The 24,543-nt window shown below is 34.8% G+C and overlaps 1 protein-coding gene across 1 annotated transcript; it reads right to left on the bottom strand.

Annotated features, from left to right (window-relative positions):
• Positions 1-1,102: 1,102 nt before the first annotated feature.
• Positions 1,103-1,825, bottom strand: LOC141516345 (large ribosomal subunit protein uL16-like). The gene has a single exon (XM_074227480.1). The coding sequence runs from the start codon at positions 1,808-1,810 to the stop codon at positions 1,166-1,168; it is 645 nt and encodes a 214-aa protein (XP_074083581.1). The 5' UTR covers positions 1,811-1,825; the 3' UTR covers positions 1,103-1,165.
• Between the last annotated feature and the right edge of the window lie 22,718 nt (positions 1,826-24,543).

Below are 24,543 nucleotides of genomic sequence, written 5' to 3'. Positions count from 1 at the left end.
TTGGTCTGGACTTTTTGGGATATATATAATGCCCATTAGACAGGTGAAAAACAAATTGTGCTCTCATTCATTTCACAAATAAATCATTAGATTTGCTGATGTGTTGGTGGTGCCTTAATATAGCATTTTGAGAAATACAAGTACAAGTAAATGCAAAAATGATTCTTAGTTAAAAGTTATAGATATTAATATTTTATAATTTAATGTTTTTAATAATGAGGCCAAAATAAATACATTCAAGAACTGGAAGGAGACAGACATACCAAGAGGAAGAGAAGGTAACCCTCATCCCCATTGCCCATCACCCCTATGAAGCTTGTATTAATGATGACACAGAGCAAGTCACAAACCTTCAAAGAGTTGTATAGAAGTCATAGTCCTTCTATATAGATTAATTCATTGATTATAATAGCAATCAATAAATATTTATTAAGTTCCTACCATAGTAGGAATACTTCATAAAGGACTGGGGATATGAAACAAAGCAAAGGACAGAAGCAGCTTCAGTTCAATGAAGGGAACAATGAATAATCTATATACAACACAAAATAGGAAATAATTAGCAGAAGGAAGGTCTGAGAATTAAGAGAGGTTGATTGGGATATGAATTTTAACAAGCAGAAATAAAAATCTCAGTTTGGTGAGAGATAACTTGGATTTTCTTTATCTTATAAATTTTTCATATTCTTCTTGGGATTCATGATATTCTGAATATGAAGACATAATTTTTTTCTTTTTTTTCTTATTTTTTTTTGCAAGGCAATGGGGTTAAGTGGCTTGCCCAAGGTCTTGGAGATAAGTAATTATTAAGTGTCTGAGGCCAGACTTGAACTCAGATCCTCCTGACTCCAGGGCCAATTCCCCTGTGCCATCTGGTTGCCCCTCAATTTTATTTTATTTTATTTTTTTTAGGTTTTTGCAAGGCAAGCGGGGTTAAGTGGCTTGCCCAAGGCCACACAGCTAGGTAATTATTGAGTGTCTGAGACCGTATTTGAACCCAGGTACTCCTGACTCCAGGGCCGGTGCTTTATCCACTACGCCACCTAGCCGCCCCTCAATTTTATTTTCTTTTTTCTTTTTTTTTTCCACAGGCAATACCTAGTTTATTTATGCAGTATTTAGTTTATTTTATGCCTTATAAGGCTGAATTCACAGGCCACTCCATTTACTGGTGGAGTGCCCACCACTTGTCCAAGGGGCCACGGCTGGGGATATACTTAACCCCACAGCCATCAGGAATGAGGCGCTTCTGAGCTGTCATATCCTCAAACTCATCAGCATTGAACTTGGTGAAACCCCACTTCTTGGAGATGTGAATCTTCTGGCGGCCAGGGAACTTGAACTTGGCTCTACGCAAAGCTTCAATCACATGCTCTTTGTTCTGGACCTTGGTTCGAATCGACATGATGACTTGGCCGATGTGAACCCGGGCTACAGTGCCCTGGGGCTTCCCGAAAGCCCCTCGCATGCCAGTCTGGAGCCTATCAGCTCCAGCACAGGACAGCATCTTATTGATGCGGATGACATGGAAAGGATGCAGGTGCACACGTGTGTGAAAACCATCCTTGCCACAACTCTTCACCATGTATTTGTTGGCACACATGCGTGCTGCTTCCAAGGCTTCTGAAGACAGTTGTTCATACTCATCTGATACCATGTGGCCACACAATGGGAACTCATCCACTTTTGCTTTCTTCCTACCAAGATCAAAGATTCTTATCTTGGCATCGGGAACTCCTCTGCAGAACTGGGACTTGGGGTACGGCTTGTTTTTACAATACCTATAACAGCGGGCAGGACAGCGGCCCATGGCGCTAGCGCCGGCAGGGACTGGATCTCGCCACAGCGAAAGGCCAATTTTATTTTCTTAATAAATTATCTCTTAATTTCTTTCCAGAGGCAGTATAATAATAGAGAGAGAATTGGACCATCAGTAAACCTGAGTTCTAGTTCTCAATTCATTGCTTAAAAGTAATGTGATTGTGCCATGCTATCTCTTGCCCCTTTGTAAACTTCTTTGGGAGCACAAACTAAGAAGTAATCTCACTTATTTATGATTCAGGTATGCTACACCTGGACTCTAATCTTACTACTCTTATCATTTTAAATTCCCCTTAACCATACATAAACTGTGGCCAATCCAAATGATTTATACCCCCGAGAATATTCAATGGCTCAGCATTGTTACATGTCAAGTAGTAGAAGTTTCATGTACTGTGTGATGAGAGGTGCCATTAGATGATATGGATGAACTCAGGAAAAAAGTTCAGAAAATTGAAATCCTGAGAAATCATTTATGTAAATATTTTTCAGAAAATGCTAAACATGAGCATCACTTAACCTGATTAATGTTTCTTCTTTCATTTAGTGAAGGAATAATGTCTCTAAAGTGTTATCAATTTAAATATTTATGGATTTTGAAAAGAATTCTATTTCAGGAAGATTTTTTATTTATAAATAGATTTGAAAAAAGATTCTAAAGTATTTTTCACTACATGGAGCCCCTATTTCTTATATATGTTGAAGGTTTGAGATTGAAAGGAGTGTATTGAAGTTCATAGAAATCTGTGTTTGAGCTATCCCAGCCAGAGAGCACAGGAAAATTTCACTATAATGAATGGTCATCTCAGTAAAAGGCTACCTCATTTTTTATATGAAGAATATATATGATTGTAATAGAAAAAAAGGAGCATGTAGTAAGAGCAAGAGTCAATAGATGCCATATGCCCTTCCCTGGCTCCCATGTGCTGACAAAAACAATTAAAGGAAAGTCCTTCAGTCCCTTAGACAGTTATCTTTTTTTTTTTTTTTTTTTTTTTTTTTTAGGTTTTTGCAAGGCAATGGAGTTGAGTGGTTTGCCAAAGGCCATACAGCTAGGTAATTATTAAGTGTCTGAGGCTGGATTTGAACTCAAGTACTCCTGACTCCAGGGCCAGTGCTCTATCCACTGTGCCACCTAGCTGCCCCCGGACAGTGATCTTAATGAAAATTTGTGGGAAGACATGGAGGAGTGGAGCCCAAGAAGGAGAAGTATATGGGTTAGAGAGTACCCATGTTAAAGATCATGGATCATTAAAGGATGGAAGTTTAATTAATTAATTAATTAAATTCTTTCCTCCCCAGCAGTATCACTGAAATCCAATTCTAGAAATTCTATTAGATTATGAGAATCTTGCGTTATCTGCAAAGGAAGAAATAAAATAATCTGATTTTAAAAAAGTAGCCTTCATTCCCTCCTAAAAATCACATGTACATATGGTCACTTTATATTCCCACTTAAATTCCCCCAGTCCAGTTCATACATTTTGAAATGATTGGTTTTGGTTTATATTGTAAAAGAGCCAAAATTACCAAGGTTGTACATATATGAATAAATACGACCCATTAGCAGACATTTATTAAGCACCTACTCCATGTGAAGTATAAATCTAAGCCCCGAATGCTGCTGTTAAGTTGTTATTTTTATCTAATTGGGGAATTGATATAAAATATATTCCCTTTTGAAAAACATTTAATGTATAATGTTCTGTTTGCCAATCAAGTGGAACTGAGAAATAGAATAATAGATTTAGAGGTAGAAATAAGGATTTTAAAAATACTTTCTTATCTGTTATGCACAGTTAAGGAAGCAGACAGAGAGAAGTTAAGTGATTTGCCCAAGATTACAAAGACAGTAAGGTCTTCCTAACTTGAGTCCAGGCCCAGCTATCTATATACTATTACACCTAGGTGCAAAGGATGCAGAAGCCATTTAAGTGAAATTTTCTCAAAAAAAGGTTGGAAAGTTTATGAAGCACTGGAAAGTTGAGTTGCCCAAAGTTATGCATGTAGTTTGTGATTCTCTGAGTCCACAGACAGTTCTGTTTCCACTGAATGACACATTCTTAAACTTAAAAAAATGTTAACAGATTTCTGAGGAGGGTGTGAGGTGATGGGAACACTTAGACCAAAAGTGAAAAATGCAATTGAAGTTGGAGATGCAATGATATCTTCAATTCAGGATTTCAACGACACAGGAAGTGGTTTCAAGTTTACAGCTGTTTTTTTTAATAGGAATGGATGCTGTATTTTATCAAAGGCTTTTTTCAGAATTTATTAAGATAATCATTTGATTTCTGTTGGTTTTACTACTGACATGTTTAATTATGTTGAGTGTTTTCCTAAAGCTGAACCATCCCTGCCTATCTGGTAAAAATCCAACCATATCATGGTATATTATTTTGGTAATAACTTGCTGTAGTCTCATTTTAAAATTTAATTAAGGATTTTTCATCAATATTCATTAGGGAGATTGGCCTATAATTTTCTTTGTCTTGGTTCTTTCTGATTTGTTCCTTGCCTATTTTTAAAAATAGTTTATGTAGAATAGGAATTAATTGTTCCTTAAATATTTGGTAGAATTCACTTGTAAATCCATCTGGACTTGGATACTTTTTATTAGGGAGTTTATTGATGGTTTCTTCAATTACTTTTTCTGAGATGGGTTTATTTAAGTAATTTTTTTCCTCTTCTGTTAATCTAGACAGTTTGTATTTTTGTAATTTCACTCAAGTTGTCCAATTTATTGGCATATAGCCCAGTAGCTCTGAATTATCTCTTATCTATTTCCCCCTCTTTTAATATTGGTAATTTGTTTATCTTTTCTTTTTTAGTTTTTGCAAGGCAATGGGGTTAAGTGGCTTGCCCAAGGTCACACAGCTAGGTAATTATTAAGTGTTTGAGACCAGATTTGAACCCAGGTACTCCTGACTCCAGGGCCGGTGCTTTATCCACTGTGCCACCTAGCCACCCCCTTCTTCTTTCTTTTTTTAAAAATCAGATTAACCAGAGTTTTGTCTATTTTATTGGCTTTTTCATAAAACCAACTCTTAATTTTATTTAAGAGATCAATGGCTTTCTTGCTTTCCATTTTATTAATTTCTCCCTTGAGTTTCAGAATTTCTAATTTGATATTTAATTGGGGTTGTTTAATTTGTTCTTTTTCTAGCTTTTTAGTTGCATACCTAATTCATTGACCTCCTCTTTCTCTATTTTATTCATATAGGCATTTAGAGATATAAAGTTTCTCCCCAAAACTGCCTTTGCTGCATCCCATAAATTGTAGTACGATGTCTCATTAACATAATTTTCTGGAATATAATTATCAATTATTTCTGTTTGATCCACCCATTATTTAAGATAAAGTTATTTAATTTCCAATTAGTTCTTGGTTTATCTTTCTCTAATCCTTTATTACATGTAATTTTTATTGCATCATGGTCTGAGAAGTATGTTATTATTATTTCTGCCTTTCTGCATTTGATTTTAAAGTTTTTGTGCCCTAGTACATGGTCAATTTTAGGAGGTGCCCTGTATTGCCAAGAAAAAAGTGTATTTTTTTCCTATCCCCATTAAGCTTTTTCCAGAGGTCTACCATACTTAAGTTTTCTAAGATTTCATTCACTTTCTTAACTTCTTGCTTATTTTGTTCTTAGATTTATCTAGTTCTGAGAGAGGGAGATTGAGGTTTCCCATTATTAAAGTTTTACTGTCTATTTCTCCTTGTAATTCACTCAGCTTTTTCTCTAGGAATCTGGATGCTACACCACTAGGTGCATACATGTTTAGTAATGATTTAGCTTCATTACCAATGGTGCCTTTTTTTATTTTTTATTTTTGCAAGGCAATGGGATTAAGAGGCTTGCCCAAGGCCACAAAGCTAGGTAATTATTAAATGTCTGAGGCTGGATTTGAACCTGACTCCAGGGCCAGTGCTCTATCCACTGTGCCACCTAGCTGCCCCCCAATGGTGCCTTTTAAAAAGATGTAGATTTCTTCCTTATTCCTTTTAATGAGATTGATATTTGCTTTTCCATTAAGATTATATATTTTACTCCAATCTTTTAGCTATACCTTGTGTATATCTCTCTGCTTCAGATGTTTTTCTTGTAATCAGCATATTGTAGGATTCTGGTTTTTAATCCATTCTGCTATCTGCTTCTATTTTATCCCATTCACACTTACAGTTAAGGTTACTAATTCTGTATTTCCCTCCATGCTATCTTTCTACATTTATATTTATCTTTTTTTCCTTTTCTCTTATTCCTCCTCACCAAAATTTTACTATCTTTTCCCTTTGACTTTTCTTTTAGAAATTTAACTTTCAGTTTATATTCACTTATACTTTCCCTTCCCTTTTATCAGGCCCTTCTTTTATCTTTCCTGTTCCTTGCCCCCTGCTTCTTGGTAGATTAAGCTATATTTTAAAACCCAAGTAGGAATGTATCTAATTCCTCACTGTGCTAAATCTATTAAGTAGAATTTACTCAGCTTTCACATTCTCCCTTCTTTCCCTCTAAAACTATGCCTCATTCCCTGGTGTTATTTAATGGCAATAAACTCAGAGCACTCCTAATAAATTTTTTTTAGGTTTTTTGCAAGGCAAATGAGGTTAAGTGGCTTGCCCAAGGCCACACAGCTAGGTAATTACTAAGTATCTGAGACTGGATTTGAACCCAGGTACTCCTGACTCCAGGGCCGGTGCTTATCCACTCCGCCACTTAGCCGCCTCAACACTCCTAATAAATTTGGGGATGAAACAAGGATGCCCATTATCACCATTATTGTTCAATATGGTATCAGAAATGCTAGCAGTAGCAATAAGAGAAGAAAAAGAAATTGAATGAATCAGAATTGATAATGAGGAAGCAAAACTTTCACTCTTTGCAGATGATATTATTGCATACTTAGAGAAAACCATCTGAAAAACATGTTGAAACAATTAAGAAATTCAGTTAAATAGCAGGATATTAAATAAACCCACACAAATTATCAGCATTTATATATATATATATATATATATATATATATATATATATATATATAAACAAAGTCCAAGAGCAAGAGTTAGAAAGAGAAATTCCATTTAAAATAACTATAGACAAAATTAAATACTTGGCAATCCACCTGCTAAGACAAACCCAGAAACTGCATGAACACAATTATAAAGCAATTCTTACCCAAATAAAGTTAGCTGTAAATAATTTGAAAAATGTCAAATGCTAATGGTTAGGTTGAGCTTATTTAATTAAAATGACAATTCTACCTAAATTAAATTATTTATTCAGTGCTATACCAAATAACTACTTTACTGAGCTAGAAAAAATTGTAACAAAATTAATCTGGAGCAACAAATGGTCAAAAATAGCAATGAAAAAAAGGTAAAAGAAGGTGGCCTAGCTCTACCAGATCTATACTATAAAGAAACAGTCATCAAAACTGCCTGGTACTGCTTAAGAAATAGAGTAAAGAATCAATGGATTAGGATAGGTTTCAAAAGGAACCACAATAAATGACTACATGAATCTACTGTTTGACATACCCAAAGGCATCAGTTTCTGGGATAGGAACTCACTATTTGAGAAAAATTGTTGGGAAAACTGGAAGATAGTATGACCAAACCTAGGCAGAGATTCACATCTCACACCCTATACCAAAATAAGGTCAAAAATGGGTACAGGATTTAGACATAAAGAGCAATACCATAGATAAATTAATAGACCAAGAAATACTCTATCTATCAGATCTTTGGAAAGGAGATAAATTTATGACTAAGCAAGAATTAGAGCACATTATAAGTTGCAAAATGAATATGACTATATTAAATTAAAAAGTTTTTGCACTAATAAAATCAATGCTGCCAAAATTAGAAGGAAACTAGAAAACTGAGAAACAATCTTCAACAAATATCAGAGTTCTGATAAAGGTTTCATTTCTAAACTATATAGAGAATTACATCAAATTTATAAGGTCACAAGTCATTCCCCAATTGATAAATGGTCAAAGGATATGAACAGACAGTTTTCAAATGTAGAAATTAAAGGTATATATATATATACACACACACACACACACACACACACACACACACACACACATATATATATATGTTTACATGTAAAAATTCTCCAAATCATCATTGATTACAGAAATGCAAATTAATACAACAATGAGGTATCATCTCACACTTAGTAGTGTGGCCAAGATGAGAAAAAGGCAAAATGATCAATGTTGGAGAGGTTGTGGAAGGATTGGGACATTGATGCATTGCTGCAGGAGTTCTGAAAGGATCCAACCTTTCTGGAAAGCAATATAGAACTATGCCCAGAGAGCAATAAAACTGTTCATACCCTTCGACATAGCAATTCCAATTCTAGGTCTATATCCAGAAGAAATTATGGAAAAAAAGGGGAAAAGTTCTACATGTTCCAAAATATTCATAGCAGCTCTTTTTATAGTGGTAAAGAATTTGAAATGGAGTGGATGCCCAACAATTGGGAAATGAATAAAGAAGTTATGTTACATGAATACTATGGAATACTATTGCTTTTTTTAAGAAACCATAAATTGTCAGACTCTAGAGATGAATGGAATGTCTTACAGGATCCAATGTCAAGCAAAGGGAGTAGATGAACTAATAGATCAAGAAATATTCTCTCTTATCAAATCTATGACCAAACAGGAATTAAGAGCAAATTATAAAATGCAAAATAAATCATTTAGATTATATTAAAAAGTTTATGTACTAATAAAATCAATGCTGTCAAAATTAGAAGGAAAGTAGAAAGCTGGGAAACAATCTTCACAGTTAGGAGTTCTGATAAATGTCTCATTTCATATATAGAGAATTGCATCAAATTTATGAGGTTACAAGTCATTCCCCAAATGATGAATGGTCAAAGGATATGAATAGATAGTTTTCAAATGAAGAAATTAAAGCTATAGATAGTAATATGAAAAAATGCTCCAAATCATTGTTGATTAGAGAAATGCAAATTAAAACAACAATGAGGCATCACCTCACACCTATCAGATTGGCCAAGGTAAGAAAAAGGAAAAATGATCAATGTTGGAGAGATTGTGGGAGGACTGGGTCATTGATGCATTGCTGGGGGAGTTATGAATGGATCTAACGTTTCCGGAGAGCAATATGGAACTTTGCCCAAAGGACAATAAAAATTTCATTCATTTTAGTTCTATTTCCAGAAGAAATCATAAAAATAGGAAAAGGTCCACATGTTCTAAAATAGTTATAGCAGCTCTTTTTTGTAATGGCAAAGAATTGGAAATTGAGGAGATGTTCATCAATTGGGGAATGGCTAAGCAAGTTATGGTATGTGAATACTATCGAATGTTCTTGTTTGATAAGAAATCATAAATAGTCAGACTCAAGAGAAGGAAGGAATGACTTACAGGATCTGATGCTGAGTGAAGGGAGCAGAACCAAGAGAATAACATACACATTAACAACAACATTGTGAGATGATCAACCTTGATGGAAGCAGCTCCTCTCAGCAGTTCAGAGAGCTAGGACAACCATATTAGACCAGATATGGACAATGTTTTCCTCATACAGAGGAAGAAAAACAAAACCAAACAAAAAAACCCCTTCAGAATCTGATGGACACTTTATAAAAATTACCTCTTATGTATTTCTTTCCCTTATTCCTAATTATTCATACCAAATATGACTTATCTGTAAACATGTTTATCAAAAATATGTATGTACAAAGCTAATCTGAGAGGGGGGAGGTGGGAAGGGAGGGTGGAAGGAAATTTTGTAACTTAAATATGTGCCTATGGATGAAAAAAATAAAAAGTTTGGAGAGAGAAGTTGGTATCAGATTGATGAGGGCCTGGAGCAACAGAGTCTGGACTTTGTTCTTCAGTTAGTATGCCAACAGTTAGTTATTAACTTTTTTACTAAAGTTAAGTACTGTACTTTTTGAAAAGATACTAGTTATTGACAAAACTCTCTCCTAAACTGTTTTGTGTGTAACTACAGCCTTGTACTATTTAAATTATTTGTATAAGGCTGATGACAGCCAGTAAAATGTTAATTTTTATTATAAAATCCTTAAAAAAGTAAATAATAGAACTTAAAACATTTATTTTACTTTCTTAAAAAGAGTGGAGTAGGGGTAGCTAGGTGGCACAGTGGATAGAGCACCGGCCCTGGAGTCAGTAGTACCTGAGTTCAAATTTGGCCTCAGACACTTAATAATTACCTAGCTGTATGGCCTTGGGCAAGCCACTTAACCCCATTGTCTTGCAAAAACCTAAAAAAAAAGAGTGGAGTATAGTTATATGATTTATTTTAAATATTATAATGTAGGTCAGCCAAAGTTGAGTTTCTCTGTGTGATAGTGATTTAGAGGTTTATATGAAATAGTTTGGTAGTCATTATCTCATCGTCCTTGGAGAACACTTTGTGGTAAATCTTGGAATGCATTAATTCAATATGACTTCATTTGACCCCAAAGTAAACCAGCAGAGATGAATGGACCCAAATGACAAATTATGATTTTGTGCTTAGAGAAGTTTATTTAAATCAGAGTAAATTTAGAAAAGCAGTGTCTTGGAGCAACACTTTTTTCTCCCTTTTATGTCCTGGGATATCCAATCTAATTGTCTCTGTATATGTTTGAAGAGATGACAATGCTAAAGAGAAATATTATGAAATCCCAAATGAAATGGAGTATGGTGATAATAAAAAAAGAAGTAATAGATGACTTCTTGTTAGCTACTGAACATGTACAGAGAGTTAGAAAGCATTTGGGGTCAGGGGAGAGAAATCTACTAAAACTAAAGTGATGATTTTATGACTATATATTCAGTCCCTTCTCCTAGAAGTATTTTAAAAGTATAGAGTAGGAAATCATTTGATTTTACCTGAACATAGAATTCTATACTGCTATTAATTGTTTTCCCAAGATGTCTAGCTCCTTACTATATGACATAATACTTTAAAAATACAATAGAAAATTTGAGGGATTTTAAACACTTATGATTTTGAATACTTTTGAGAAGAGGGTCTTGCCCAAGAAATTAAAATCTGACTAACAACCCAAATGAGTTTAAGTTTTAATGAAAAAATATTTTGAAATTAAACTTCATCAGCTTGATTTTCTTTTTTTTTAGGTTTTTTTATCAGCTTGATTTTCAATGAATTACTTTTATTAATTTCAACATTATTAATATAGTAATTACATATGTAGTTACTTTCTAATGGTAGTATCAATTGGATTCAACATATATTTAGTTCCTAAGTAATTCCCCCAATAACATATCTTTTAATTAAAAATATTTTCCTATTGTGGAGTCCTGGGTATGAAGTTGATTTGATTAAGCTCAGTTTACCTCTTGAGGTAGCCAATTTCATTTTTGGATAGCACGAATGGTTAGAAAGGTTTTTTTTCCCCTAACAGCAAACCTAAATTTGTCTTTTTTCAAAAGTTCCTTTTGTTGCTCTTTGATCTTTCTGCCTTCTGGGACCAAAAGAAAAAAAGTTTTAATTCATCTTCCATATGACAGCCCATCAAATACTAGAAGGTGATTTTATGTCCCCTTAAAGTCCCTTCCTCTCCAGATTGAACATCACCTCATAACTGATCCTTATATAACATGGATTCAAATATTTTCAGTATCCTGGTGGCCACTCTTTGCATGATCTTTAGTATACTGGTATCCTTGTTAAAACTGTGGCACCCAGAGCTTAGCAAAATAACCTAGATGAGAGCTGAACAGGAATAAAGCACAAAACAACTTACATCTCCTTATATCTGAATGCTATGACTCATAAAATAGTTCAAGATCTCATTGGTTTCTTTTGCTCCCTCATCACAATACTGATTCATATTGAGTTTGAAATTCACTAAAACCCCAGTTCTTTCACAGCATAATTACTGAACAATAATTCCTTTTTCAACTTGGGCTTGTGAAATTGATTTTTTGGATTTCTTGGAGGGGGCAGAGCCAAGATGGCAGTGTGAAGGCAGCATTTCCCAGGAACTCCTTTCCCCCCAAAACTCCAAAAGCCATCAAATTATGACTCTAGCCAAAATTTAGAGGGGCAGAACCCACAGAAAGACTGAGTGATACATTTTCCCAGTCCAAGATAACTTAGAAGTTCCACAGGAAAGGTGTGTTTCACCAGGGCCAGGAGATGAAAAATGTCCCAGTTGCAGCACAGTCTGGGAACAGCTTGAAGGGGCAATAAGAGAATTCTGCTACTTGAGAATGTGCATGGAGTGAGGAGCACCAGCTGCAGAACCTGCAGTGGGAATCAGCAGAAACCAAACTGCACCTCTAGAGCACAGCCCACAGATTCTAAGGGGGTCAGGAAAGACTGCAGAAATTACTCAGGTGTCCCTGGGGGCAGGACTCTGCTGTTTGCCCACACTCAGATCCAGGTTGCAGTTTGGGCTTCCATACTAAGATTGGTGAGTAGGGCTTACTCTTTACAGTTCCAGGGAAGAGGAGAGTGCTATGGTCAACTACACATCAAAGCACAGGCAAGAGAGCATAAGACCTTGGAGGAATAAAGGTCCCAGTGGGGTGACCCCCTTCCCCAAAACACCCAAAACCTTGGAAGTATTGTAAATTAGTCTTGGGCTGAGGAAATGAGTAAACAACAGAAAAAGAAGAATCTGACCATAATTACTTTAGTTCCATGGAAGATCAAAACACATACTCAGATGATGACAAAATAGAAGCTTCCATATCCAAAACCTCCAAGAGAAATAGCAAATGGGCTCAGACTGTGGATGAGCTCAAAAAAGACTTTGAAAAGCAATGAAGGGAGATGGAGGAAAAATTGGGAGTAGAAATGAGAGTGATGCAGAAAAATCATGAAAACCAACAACTTGGATAAAGAAATACAAAAATAACTGAAGAAAATAATATGGTAAAAACCAGTTTAGGTCAAATAGAAAAAAAGCAAAATAAAAGGCAAATGAGTAGAATAATGCTTTAAAAAACAGAATTGGCCAGCTGGAAATGGAGATAAAAAAGCTCTCTGATGAAAATAACTCTTTCAGATGCAGAATGGAACTAGAGGAAGCTGATGACTTTGCAAGAAATCAGGAAGAAATAAAACTCTTCCAAAAAAGCCAAAAATTAGAAGAAAATGTGAAATATCTTGTTGGAAAAACAACTGACCTCAAAAACAGATCCAGAAAAAAACAATTTAAAAAGTATTGGGCTACCTGAAAGTCATGACTAGGAAAAGAGCCTAGACTTCATTTTTCAAGAAATAATACAGCAAAACTGCCTTGAGATCCTAGAAGCAGAGGGTAAAATAGAAATTGAGGTAATTCACTGGTCACCTCCTGAAAGAGATCCCAAAAGAAAAACTTCCAGGAATATTATAGCCAAATTCCCAAACTCCCAAAACAAAGAGAAAATTCTAAAAGCTGCCAGAAATAACCAATTAAACCACATAGGCTCCATAGTCAGGATTACACAGGATCTGGCAGTATCTACATTAAGGGCTCGTAGGGATTAGCACATGATATTCAGGAAGGCAAAAAGATCTTAATTTATAAGCAAGAATCAACTACCCAGCAAAACTGAATGCCCCTTTTCAGGGGAAAAGATGGATTTTCAATGAAATAGGGGACATTTAAACTTTCTTATTGAAATAACCATAGCTGAACAGAAAGTTTGATCTCTAAGTACAGGACTCTGGTGAAGCATAGAGGGGGTGGAGGAGAAGGACTGAGGAACTAAATGATATTGAACTGTTTGTATTCCTGCATGGGAAGCAGCTATTGATAACTCATATGAACTTTCTCATTTATAAGAGCTCTTAGAAGGAGCATATATACACAGGATATAGGAAGGAGCAGAATATGATGGTATAATATAGTAAAAAGATGGAGTCAGTGGGTGATAAAGGAAAGTACTGGGAGAAAGGGAAAGGAGATGAAGAAGCTAAGAAATTTCACATAAGAATCAAGAAAAAGCTTTTATAGTGGAGTGGAACAGGGGAAGGCAAAGGAGAATGAGTGAGCCTTCATTCTCATCAGAAATGACTCAGAGAGGAAATAACACACACACACACACACACACACACACACACACACTTAATAAGGTATAGAAATCTATCTTTCCTTAGAGAAAAATGAAAAGAAAGGTATGGGATAGGGGGAATGGGGGGAGGGAAGGTGGGGAATAGGTGATAGAAGAGAGGGAAAATGGAGGGAGAGGGTACTCAGATACAACCCACTTTTAGACAGGGCCAGGATGAACAGAGAGAGAGAGAGAGAGAGAATAGAACAAATGAGAGTGGGAAGGAATAGAGTAGAGGGAAATACAACCAGTAATAGCAACTGTGGGAAAAATATTGAAGCAACTTCTTTGGTGGACTTATGATAAAGAAAGCAACTCACCTCAGAGACAGAGCCATTGGAATGTGAACACAGACTGAAGTATATATTTTTTCTCTCTCTCACTATTCTTGAGGTTTCTCATCTTCTTGGGGGGAGGGGGTTTATGTTTACTCTTATAACAAAATTATTGTAATAATATAAAATAAATAAATCAAGAAAAACAAAATTTATCTTTTGAACCCAGGTATAAGATTATTTAACTTTGTCTTTATAAATTCAGTCCAAGGCGCTAGCCTATCAAGATCTCATAAGAATGCTGTCATCTAGTGAGGAGCTCCCCTTCCCATGTTTTTGTCATCTGAAATTCAGATAAGCATGCCACCTACACCATGTCCAAGACATATAAATGTTTAATAGCACAACACTGCCCTTAGGAACTCTACCAGACATTTTTTTCCAAGTCAGCTTTAAACAAACCAAGCAAGCAAGCAAGAAACATTTATTAACTATTAATTTTTTTGGATTCTGCTTTTCAAATATCTCCATGTCCTTCAACATCTTTATCATATGTCCCATATCTCCATTTTTATCAGAACAATATAAGTTCCTTTATCAAATTATTCATTTAAGTAAAGATCAACTTAATCAACAACAGTACCCCTGATTTACCATCTTAGTAATCTATTTTAAAAATGGTTACTCAAACCAATCATTGAAGAAGCATACTGGCAGTTTGGTATGCATTACTTTATTTTCGAGATATATTGATGAAACATTTCTTTAAGGATTCATGTTATCATTGGTTGTCATTTCTTATAGAAAAATATCTTCAATGAATGTTTTTTTATATTTAAAAACGGCAACTTTTAAATTGCAAACATTTTCATCACAATAAAGTTTGCTATTTTTCATTTTGAAGAATGAAGGTAAATCCTTGTAACAATATACTAAAAAAATTAAATGACTTCACAAAAGTCATTTAGTCAAATAATAAATACATGTTTAAGTATGTAAATATTTAGAAATATTTTGTTTTTGAATAAATTTTTCAGTTTTAATTTCAAGATATTTGGTTTCATATATATATCTCTATAAATAAATCATAATGGTCCTTCCATTGACACTTAAGATTATTTTAATGTAATAACTGACTGCAGAGCAACCACAACTATCATGAAATATCAATTCAGTTTTCAAAATTAATTTGGGTCAATGTACAGTTTGATGTAGGAGTTTCTTTTTTCAGATGGAGAAAACTAAAAACAGATGGTGAGATAACTTAGTTTCCTTGGATTCAAAAAACTGGAGGAAAAAAAATGAGAGCACTCTATCACTGTTAAAGGTTTGTTTGTTTGATTTTCAGGGGGTTATAACCATATTTAACCAGGTATACAATATTTTTTTACCATTTGTGGTTAATGGCAGTCATCTCTAATATGTGAGGGGGAGGAAGAAAAAAAAGAAATTTACATGATAATTTTGTTGTATATTTGAAAGGAATAGTAAGTTGTGCATAATAAATATTCAATTTCACATATAATCATCTTTTTATTTCACTATGTTGTTGATTTACTTGTTTTTTCCCATAAATTAAAAAATTAAATTAAAAAAATGAGCATACAAAACTCTCTCCATTAATGCAAATCAGTAACACATTTGCTATTCAGAGCAGAGGTTCATAACCCTGAGTTATGGATGAGAAAATATATTGATGACTATATTTTAAAATAATCCTTTGTTTTTCAAAATTGTGCAATTTATGTATTGAAAAACATTATTTTGAAGAATTCATAGGCTTGGTTAGGCTGTCAATGAAGTTATCTGTGTTTGTGTATATTGTGTATATATGTGTGTTTGTAAGAGAGAGAGCAAAGAGAAAGAGGAGAAAAAGATTTAGAAGAGAAAAGTTAAGAAATAATAAATGACCTATGATTTCCACTTAATATGTATCAGAAACTGCACTAAAATAAGATTTCTTTTTTCTATGTAATATTGCTTTTATAAAGTTTAACTACACATAAATGTCTATAAAAATATCAACCAGTTAGGTGTTTGCTAACTCAATTTAAGTATAGAAAAGAAGATACTGTCCATTTACATTTACAATTCTAAATCACACTCTTTCAAAATATTGTGGACAATGTTAGTCACAATTATTTCTCATTCAATAAACTATCTTTGAGTCCTGAAACTCATATAGCCTCATTGAATGTTCTTCCTTGTTATTTGTGCTTACTTTTTTAATAAAAAATTTATAAACTATTTCATTTTACCCATTAATTATTTTAATAACTAAGAAGGGGTTTACCTGGCTGTATGTCAGGTCAAATCCAGTCACCATTTTCCAGAAAGTATGAAAGAATATTACTACATGCTATATAGAGACATGTAATCAACAGATCTTCCATTAAGCCATATTATTCTTATTTATCCTGTCTCAATGGACATTAGGTGCTGTAGCAGCAAACAGCAATAGGAGCCCATGCCCATTTGATAGCCAACTTTCCATTAGCACTCAGAAAACAGTCTTTAATAAATAAGTTAATCAGTAGAGGTATGCAATATCCAATTTTTCCCACCAGGTGGCAAAATACTCAAGCCACAAGCCATGATGAAAGTGGTTTCGTCAGTCTGTAATCTAATACTTAAACGAGCCTTCTCTTTGGGGAATAATTGAGAGTCTTCTTTTTTTTTTAATTGATTTATTTAAGGTAATGGAGTTAAGTGACTTGCCCAAGGTCACACAGCTAAGCAATTAAGTGCCTGAGTTTGGATTTGAATTCAGGTCCTCCAGACTCCAGGACAGGTGCTCTATACCACCCAGCTGCCCCGAACTGGGAGTCTTCTTAAACATTATCATATCCTCCTTGACAACTAAATGCTGCTTAACCTGGAAAATTCAGATTATTTTCCCTCTTACTAACAAATTCCCATTCAATATTGATTCAGGGGCATGAGAATAAAATATTGTTCCAAGTTAGAAGAAAATTCTAGGGAAATCTCTATGTGGTACCCGTATCATCTTTTTACTGATGCACAATTTCCTTCAATGTCTTCAATTACTAATCTATTTTAATATTGCAATAGTGCTTGCAGCACTATTGATTTGTTGAACAAGGAAAATGAAAAAGAAAGTTGTTAGGAATCACTCCAGAGTCCAATTACCTTACATTAGTCATCTTACCCAGTCAAAGTTTATGTTATTTGTCAACAGTCCTATCCACAGCTGATAAAGTGTCAGTTCTGGATACTCAGATATTCTATCCCAGAGACTATTCCACCATATATATACAAGTATAGCTGTACCAAATTCCTCCTAAGAACAAAGTCAAACACAAGGGAAAAAAGAGAAGGAACAGGTGATAATATCATATGGAAATCCTTTTCCTTTTCACTCTCCACTTTATCTCTCACTTTCTTGCTTGGCTTCATCTGTGTTACAAATATAAGCTTAATCAATCTTACTTCAAGAGATTTGTTGATTCAACTACCTTCACAGGAACCTTCAAAGTTTCCTTTCAATTCCCAAACAAATGCAACTTATTGTATACAACAAAATAAATGTTGAGTTTTAGTGATTTCTGAATTTTAGACATCCAGGAAATTCTAATTTGATTTTTTAGCTTTTTATAAAATAAAGAAAAGCAGAGTAGAGATTTTAATCATGAAGCTTAAATGTAAAAAATTTAAATGTAAACATCAACTCACCATCCATGATGAAAGTGTTTTCATCAAAGTCTATTTAAATTTAACACTTCATAAGTCTTCTCTTTGGAAAATAACTGAGTTTTCTTAAAGGATGCTATATCCTCATTGTCTTCCAAATAGTGCTTAGCCTGGCAAATTCAGATTATTTCCCCCTTACCAACAAATTGGAATGTAAGTTCCTTAAGGGCAGGAGCAGTATATACCTTTTTTTTCGTGGAGTCAATTAGGATTAAGAGACAGTAAGATTTGAGGCCAGATTTGAACTGATGTGTTCCTGACTCTAGGGTTTGAGCATGGTCCACTGTATCACCTAGCTGCCCTGGCAATAGATCCTTAATAAATGTTCACTTTTAGTTTTGAATCTAACTGAATTGAAAAAGCACTGGGATGGTTATTAGAACACTTAAATTCCTGTCTCACCTCTGTTGCTTAGTAGCTATGTGACTTGCCCTCTAAATCAGGAGTTAACTTGGAGTCCACAGCCCTTCCCCCTAAAGGGATCCATGAATAGATTCAGGAAGTCTGTAAACTTGAATAGGAAAAAAATAATATCTTTTATCTCCACTAACCTTTGGTTTTCTTTTGTGATTCTATGTATTTTATCTTAATGTATTTAAAATCAATATTCTGAGGAATCCCCTGGCTATATTAGACCTGCCAAAGTTGTCCATGATACACACAAAAAGATTAAGCTCTACATTTTCCCAACGTTTAATTGGAGATTATTAAAAGCATCATTTTAAAACTGAGAATTGTATTTATATCCTCATTGTTTAGCAGAGTGAGTGACACATAGTAGATAATATGTACTCATGATTTATTGATAATTATTTGAACTTCAAAGTTCACAAATTACCTAATGTCTGTTATCTTGTTTGAAGTTCCAAGCAAGTTAATGAGATAGGTAGTAGTAGTACTTGAGCAACAATAAAATATACTGTCTTTTGGGACACCCTGATTTCTTTCCCATTTATACATGACAAAACTGTGACTTAGAGAATAGAAATGATTTTACCCACGGTCATATCCAGTGAGTGTTGGGGTGAAATTTTTGTGTGGGTGTTTCTCATTTCAAATCCAACACTACTCATTATGCTCTTCTATCTCACCTTATATATATGGAGGCACTTTAAAAATGATCAATTGTTATATCAATGTAAGGCATGGGAATGATGACAATGGCCTTGAGAGTCATTATCAATTTTTTCTAAGTTAGAATCCCTTATATTGACATGATACGTTCCTTTCTGCAGCTGTGAGTGGCTATGCTGTTTAGGATCTGTGACAATCATCAATATTTCTTCTTACTATTTCCACAATTATTTGTTTTATTTCAAATCATTTCTGAACAATTCATACAACTAGGAAGATAGAATGCTCTTGTTTGTTTTTTAAGATGCAGACCATTTTGTATTTGGAAGCATAACATGGATACATATTTTAGTTCTTTGATTCTCTCATGAGATTGTTCATGTGTCTGATTATGTGTGATGATAATAAAAGATCTTTTGAAGAGGTGCAAATGATAGAAGAAAGAAGCAAATAAGCATAATAGTTTTCATTTCCAAAGCAATTCTCAAGAATTAAGAAAACAAACCACAAACTTCTTAAAATATCTTTCTTTGGGGGTATCTAAGTGGAGTAGTGGATAGAGCACCAGCCTTGGAGTCTTGGAGTACCTGGGTTCAAATCCGGTCTCAGACACTTAATAATTACCTAGCTGTGTGGCCTTGGAAAAAGCCACTTGACACCTTTTGCCTTGCAAAAACCTAAAAAAAATCTTTCTTTGTTTTTTTTTTGGGGGGGGGCAATCAGTGTTAAGTGACTTGCCTGGAGTCACATAGTAAGTATCTGATGCTGGATTTGAACTTAGGTCCTCCTGACTCTAAAATTGATCCATTATGTCAACTAGTTTCCTCTCAAAATATATATTTTTAACTTCAGATATAACAATTTTGCAAGAGTTATATGAAAATTGCATTGTATGTCATGAGTCTGGCTTGAGCAATGCAATAGTATATTTAGATGACAAAACTATATAGATCTTTCCCTTTTAACTTTTTCAATTGTGTTTGTGTCTGTGTGGGTTTCTGAAGTAAAACCAATATCTACCTGGGTAGTTTTCCCATAAAAGATATTGAAATCATAATGGATATTTAATTGGCTCAGGGGACTACTGTATAGACCAGTTCTTGTTTCCTTGGTACAAAATAATAAAAATGCTTGTCCTTCATTCTCAAAGAACAACACGTCATCAGGGAAGTGATATGACATGACAAGCACATGAATTGGATTTGAGTAAGGGGGGCTCTTCTAACTCACCAGCCTCACTTTGTTCTCCAGAACCACTTGGGTCCAGTGACCACATGTGAATCAGGACTCAGAACAAATGGAGATGACCCTGGATCCAGGCAATCAGGGTGAAGTGACTTGCCCAAAGTCACACAGCTAGTATGAGTCAAGTGTCTGAGGACAAGTTTGAACTCAGGTCCTTCCAACACCAAAGCCAGTGTTCTATTCACTGCACCACGTAACTGCCCCTAAGTACAAAATGCTAGCACAGGGAGGAGTCAACATTTCCTCTCTTAGGCTTAGGACGGGAACTACATCATGGCCATCAGAAAAGTAGTCAAATGAATGAATAAATGTATATTTTCTGAATATTCTTTTATTTCAAGTAATCCTTTTGCTAACTCTTAAATAATCTTAGAGTCCCATTCTGTTATGTTCTCAAAACTGAGCTACTGAACCGCTTTGAATCTAGCCTAGCCTACAATGGTTTCTTACCTTTTGATGAGGCAATCAAATTTCAGAACTTGTTCCTGTGGCATTAGCCTACTTTACATCATCACTTCTTTGATTCCCTCTCCTGTTGGTCTTATGTACTCTGAGGGAAGATTGGAAAGCTCTTATCTTCTCTCTACTCTTCATCTCTACTACTTTCTATTTCCTTTTAAATCCTTCCTTCTACAGGAAGCCAGCTCCTCTAAATTCTATTGTTTGTTTTCTTTTATTTATTTTCTATTTGTGCTGTATATAACTTGTTTGTCCATAGTGGCTTGTTGTCTTGCCCATTAAATGAGCAAGGACTGTTTTGTGCTTCTTTTGATATTTGGTATAGTTTCTGGGACATTCCAGATGGTTAGTAAATACCTATTGAAAAACAAAAGAAAAATAACAAATTGTATTTTAACAGCATCTTCACAAAATATGAATAAATCTTATTGAAGGTGATAGATGGAGGTTTTTATCCTTTATTCTTGAAGAACATGACTTCAAGGGATGCCATGACAAGCATATGAATTTCATTTGAATGAGGAGGGGACTGTGCTAACTCACCAGCCTCACTTTCTCTTCCAGAACCAGTTGGATCTAGTGCTCAAATATGAATCAGGAAAATTGGAGACAGCCCTGGATGTGAGGCAATCAGGACTAAGTGACTTGCTCAAGGTCACACAGCTATTAAATATCAAGGCTGAATTCGAACTCCTGTCCTAATGACTCCAAGGCCACCTAACTGCCCTGGGAAGGTAGTAAATGTCTACTCTAAAGGGGACACCTATCCATTGGAGATCATGAATGAATCCATTAGAGAATCTGAGCCTCCAAATTACAAAGCTATGAAAGAATCTACACTTTTGGGAGCATAGAAATTGGGAGTTGTAGTCTTCTTTAAAATATGGAGTGTCTTCTAATTGTGCCTCATTTCCTTTCCATTTAAGATGATGGTGAGGTGTAATAGAGCTGACACCACATGTAAATTAGTCTATTCTGGTAGACTTGATGACCAAATATTTCTTGACCTCAAAAGTCAAGGAAAATTCCATCTGTCTCCTCCTCCTCCTCCGCCTCCACCACAAAGTCTCACAACCCTACTCTCCAACACAAAAGGAGGAAGCCTTAATCAGCTAATTATTTCTTAGTCCTACAAGGGCAAACACCAAGTTCCTACTCTCCTGTTTCTTAAGAGCCAATCTTTGCTGAAATGAGAAAGAATTTCCGTCAGCTAATCACTTTCATATTGTCATCCCTTTCCATCTCAGCCCTACCTCATTCATAATCCACATTCTCCCTTGTCCTCCTATTCTATGAATTCTCTGGAATTTCTATTCTATTGTTTATAATCTCTCTTCCATGGGACGGCTAGGTGGCGTAATGGATAAAGCACTGGCCTTGGAGTCAGGAGTACCTGGGTTCAAATCCGGTCTCAGACACTTAATAATTACCTAGCTGTGTGGCCTTGGGTAAGCCACTTAACCCCATTTGCCTTGCAAAAACCTAAAAAAAAAAGAATCTCTCTTCCATCCTGTATCTTCTCATTTCTCACTCTTCCCATCTTCTGACACTCAGTAGTTCAGGTATCCAGCAGGTATTTCATCCCTATATGTGTGTGGATATATATGTATATATATGTATATGAATATATATTAGTATATACATAATATAAACATGTAATTTAAAGTGTTGGCATATACATAAATATATATATAGATAGATAGATATATAGATAGATATTATTAAAATAACTGTCCCTATGAACATCTAGCTTCTCAATTCATCAGCATTTTTAGTTCCCTTAATGTATATCTTATATCTTTATTTGTACATGTATAGAAACCACTCCCTTATCCATGCCTGAAATGCATTTATTCCTCATTTTTAATAAAATATTTATTTTCTTTCAAGGCTTACCTTGTATATAACACCCTCTTTGAAATCTTCCCTAATGTTCTTTTTTATTACTATTTCTCTTTCTTTGAATTAGTTTTTCTTTATCTGTGTACATATTATATCTCTCAGGTAGAATATAAATTCCTTGAAGGCAGAAGCTGTGTTTTTTTTGTCTTTACATTTTTCAATGCTTAGCATATATAGGGCTTAGATTGATGGTACGAATTAAATTAGTATGAGTATGAAAACTCTGGTAAAGTAAATATTGTGTTCCAACTTGGAACGGGGGTAGAAAGGAATTCTTATTTCTAAAATGGAGGAAGAGTTAGTAAAACTCATCAAAATAGGAGTAGATATTCATTAAATGGAGAATAAACCACAGGGACCCTCTGGGTTAAATAGAAGGAGAGGTACTCTGGAAGTTTACATAAAAAGAATAGAGAGAATTCCTTCAGGGCATCCAGAGAAAGCTGCCATTTTTACTTGCTGTGCATAGTGAAAAACTGTTATGGCCTCCTAACAGAACTGACCAGCATCCTACAGTGATAAAAGCTCATCAAAATGAAAAAGAATGTAAAGGCACAAAGAGGATCTTCAGTCAATCAATCACAAGGGGAACCTGCTTGCAGTCACTCTATAATATTACCCACTAGAAGAAAGCAAATTTAAAGTAGAGGATGATGTAGGTGATTATCATAGTGATTAATCTAACTCACTGCTGTATCAGAACATACTTGTTCTGACTTTCCAAAACTTATAGTCTAGTGTATTGGTTCATTTTCACATATTTTTGGTAGCTTTTGCTTCTGAGGTGTTCTACACGTTCTGTCTTTATATTGAGATGGGAATCATTTCTGACTAATCTGTCAATGGGCTTGAGGAGTACAAAACTTCAACTTCTCAGGGTCCAGGAACTTTAGTGTTAAGAGGATCCCAAGTACTGTTCATTAATCCAGACTCCATATGTATTAAACTTTTTCTTTTTCTTTTTCTTGCTATCCAAGGGATAGTAATGAATTGAGACAATAGTCTGTGATAATATTTACCAGGTATTTCACTAGCATATATTTTGGGATATAAAATTTCTGCTTTAGTTACTGTGATCAACACAAAAACACAAGGAATGCATATATATATATATTATATATATAGTAAAACTATATATATATTATATATATATAAATTATAGTTTAGTTAGTGTCATGAAATGTTAGCTTTAACATGATAACAATTCTGAGCAAGATAATTGTGAAGAATTCTTTCAGTTTTCCTGCTTCATATTCACACCCTGCCAACAGTAGCTAGAAGGGGAAAAATTGCTCAATCTTATTGTCAGAAATGTTTGGAAACCTGAAGAAAATGGAAAAAATTTGCCTACCCCATTTAAAATTCTTTTTTAAAAAATTATGTTTTATTTTTGTACAAATGATTTATTTTATACATTACTAAAATATTCTTGTTTAAGAGTAAACATAATATCCCTTGCCCCTCCAAATATAGATCCTCATGAGCAAAAAAGTAAAGAGGAAAAAATTAAAATTAAAAATAACAACAACAACAACAACAATAATAATAGGGACAGCCAGGTGGCACAGTGGACAGAGCACTGGCCCTGGGGTCAGGAGCACCCAGGTTCAAATCCAGCCTCAGACCCCCAACAATCACCCAGCTGTGTGGTCCTGGGCATGCCACCCAACCCCATTTGCCCCTCAACGCCCCCCAAAAGTAATAATAAAAAAATGTGCTTCAATCTGTGTTCCTACACCACCAGCTCTGTCCTGGGTGGATCACATTCTTTAGGATCAGTCCATCAAAAAAGCTATTTTCATATTTTTCCACTGTTGCCATTTCTGATCACAACTCCCTTAATTTGTACTTCCCCATTACCATCCACTATATTTTCTCTCTCCTTTCACTCTGTCCTCTTCTTAAATGTGCTGTAGGGTAGCTGAGTGGCACAGCAGACTGATCACTGGCCCCAGGTCCAAGAGGCCCTGAGCCCACCTACCACCCC

The sequence above is a fragment of the Macrotis lagotis genome, chromosome 3, assembly GCF_037893015.1.
Source record: "Macrotis lagotis isolate mMagLag1 chromosome 3, bilby.v1.9.chrom.fasta, whole genome shotgun sequence".
NCBI classification, from domain to species: Eukaryota; Metazoa; Chordata; class Mammalia; order Peramelemorphia; family Peramelidae; genus Macrotis; species Macrotis lagotis.
Note: the sequence above shows the minus strand (reverse complement) of the source record. Positions and strands in the feature narration are given on the sequence as shown.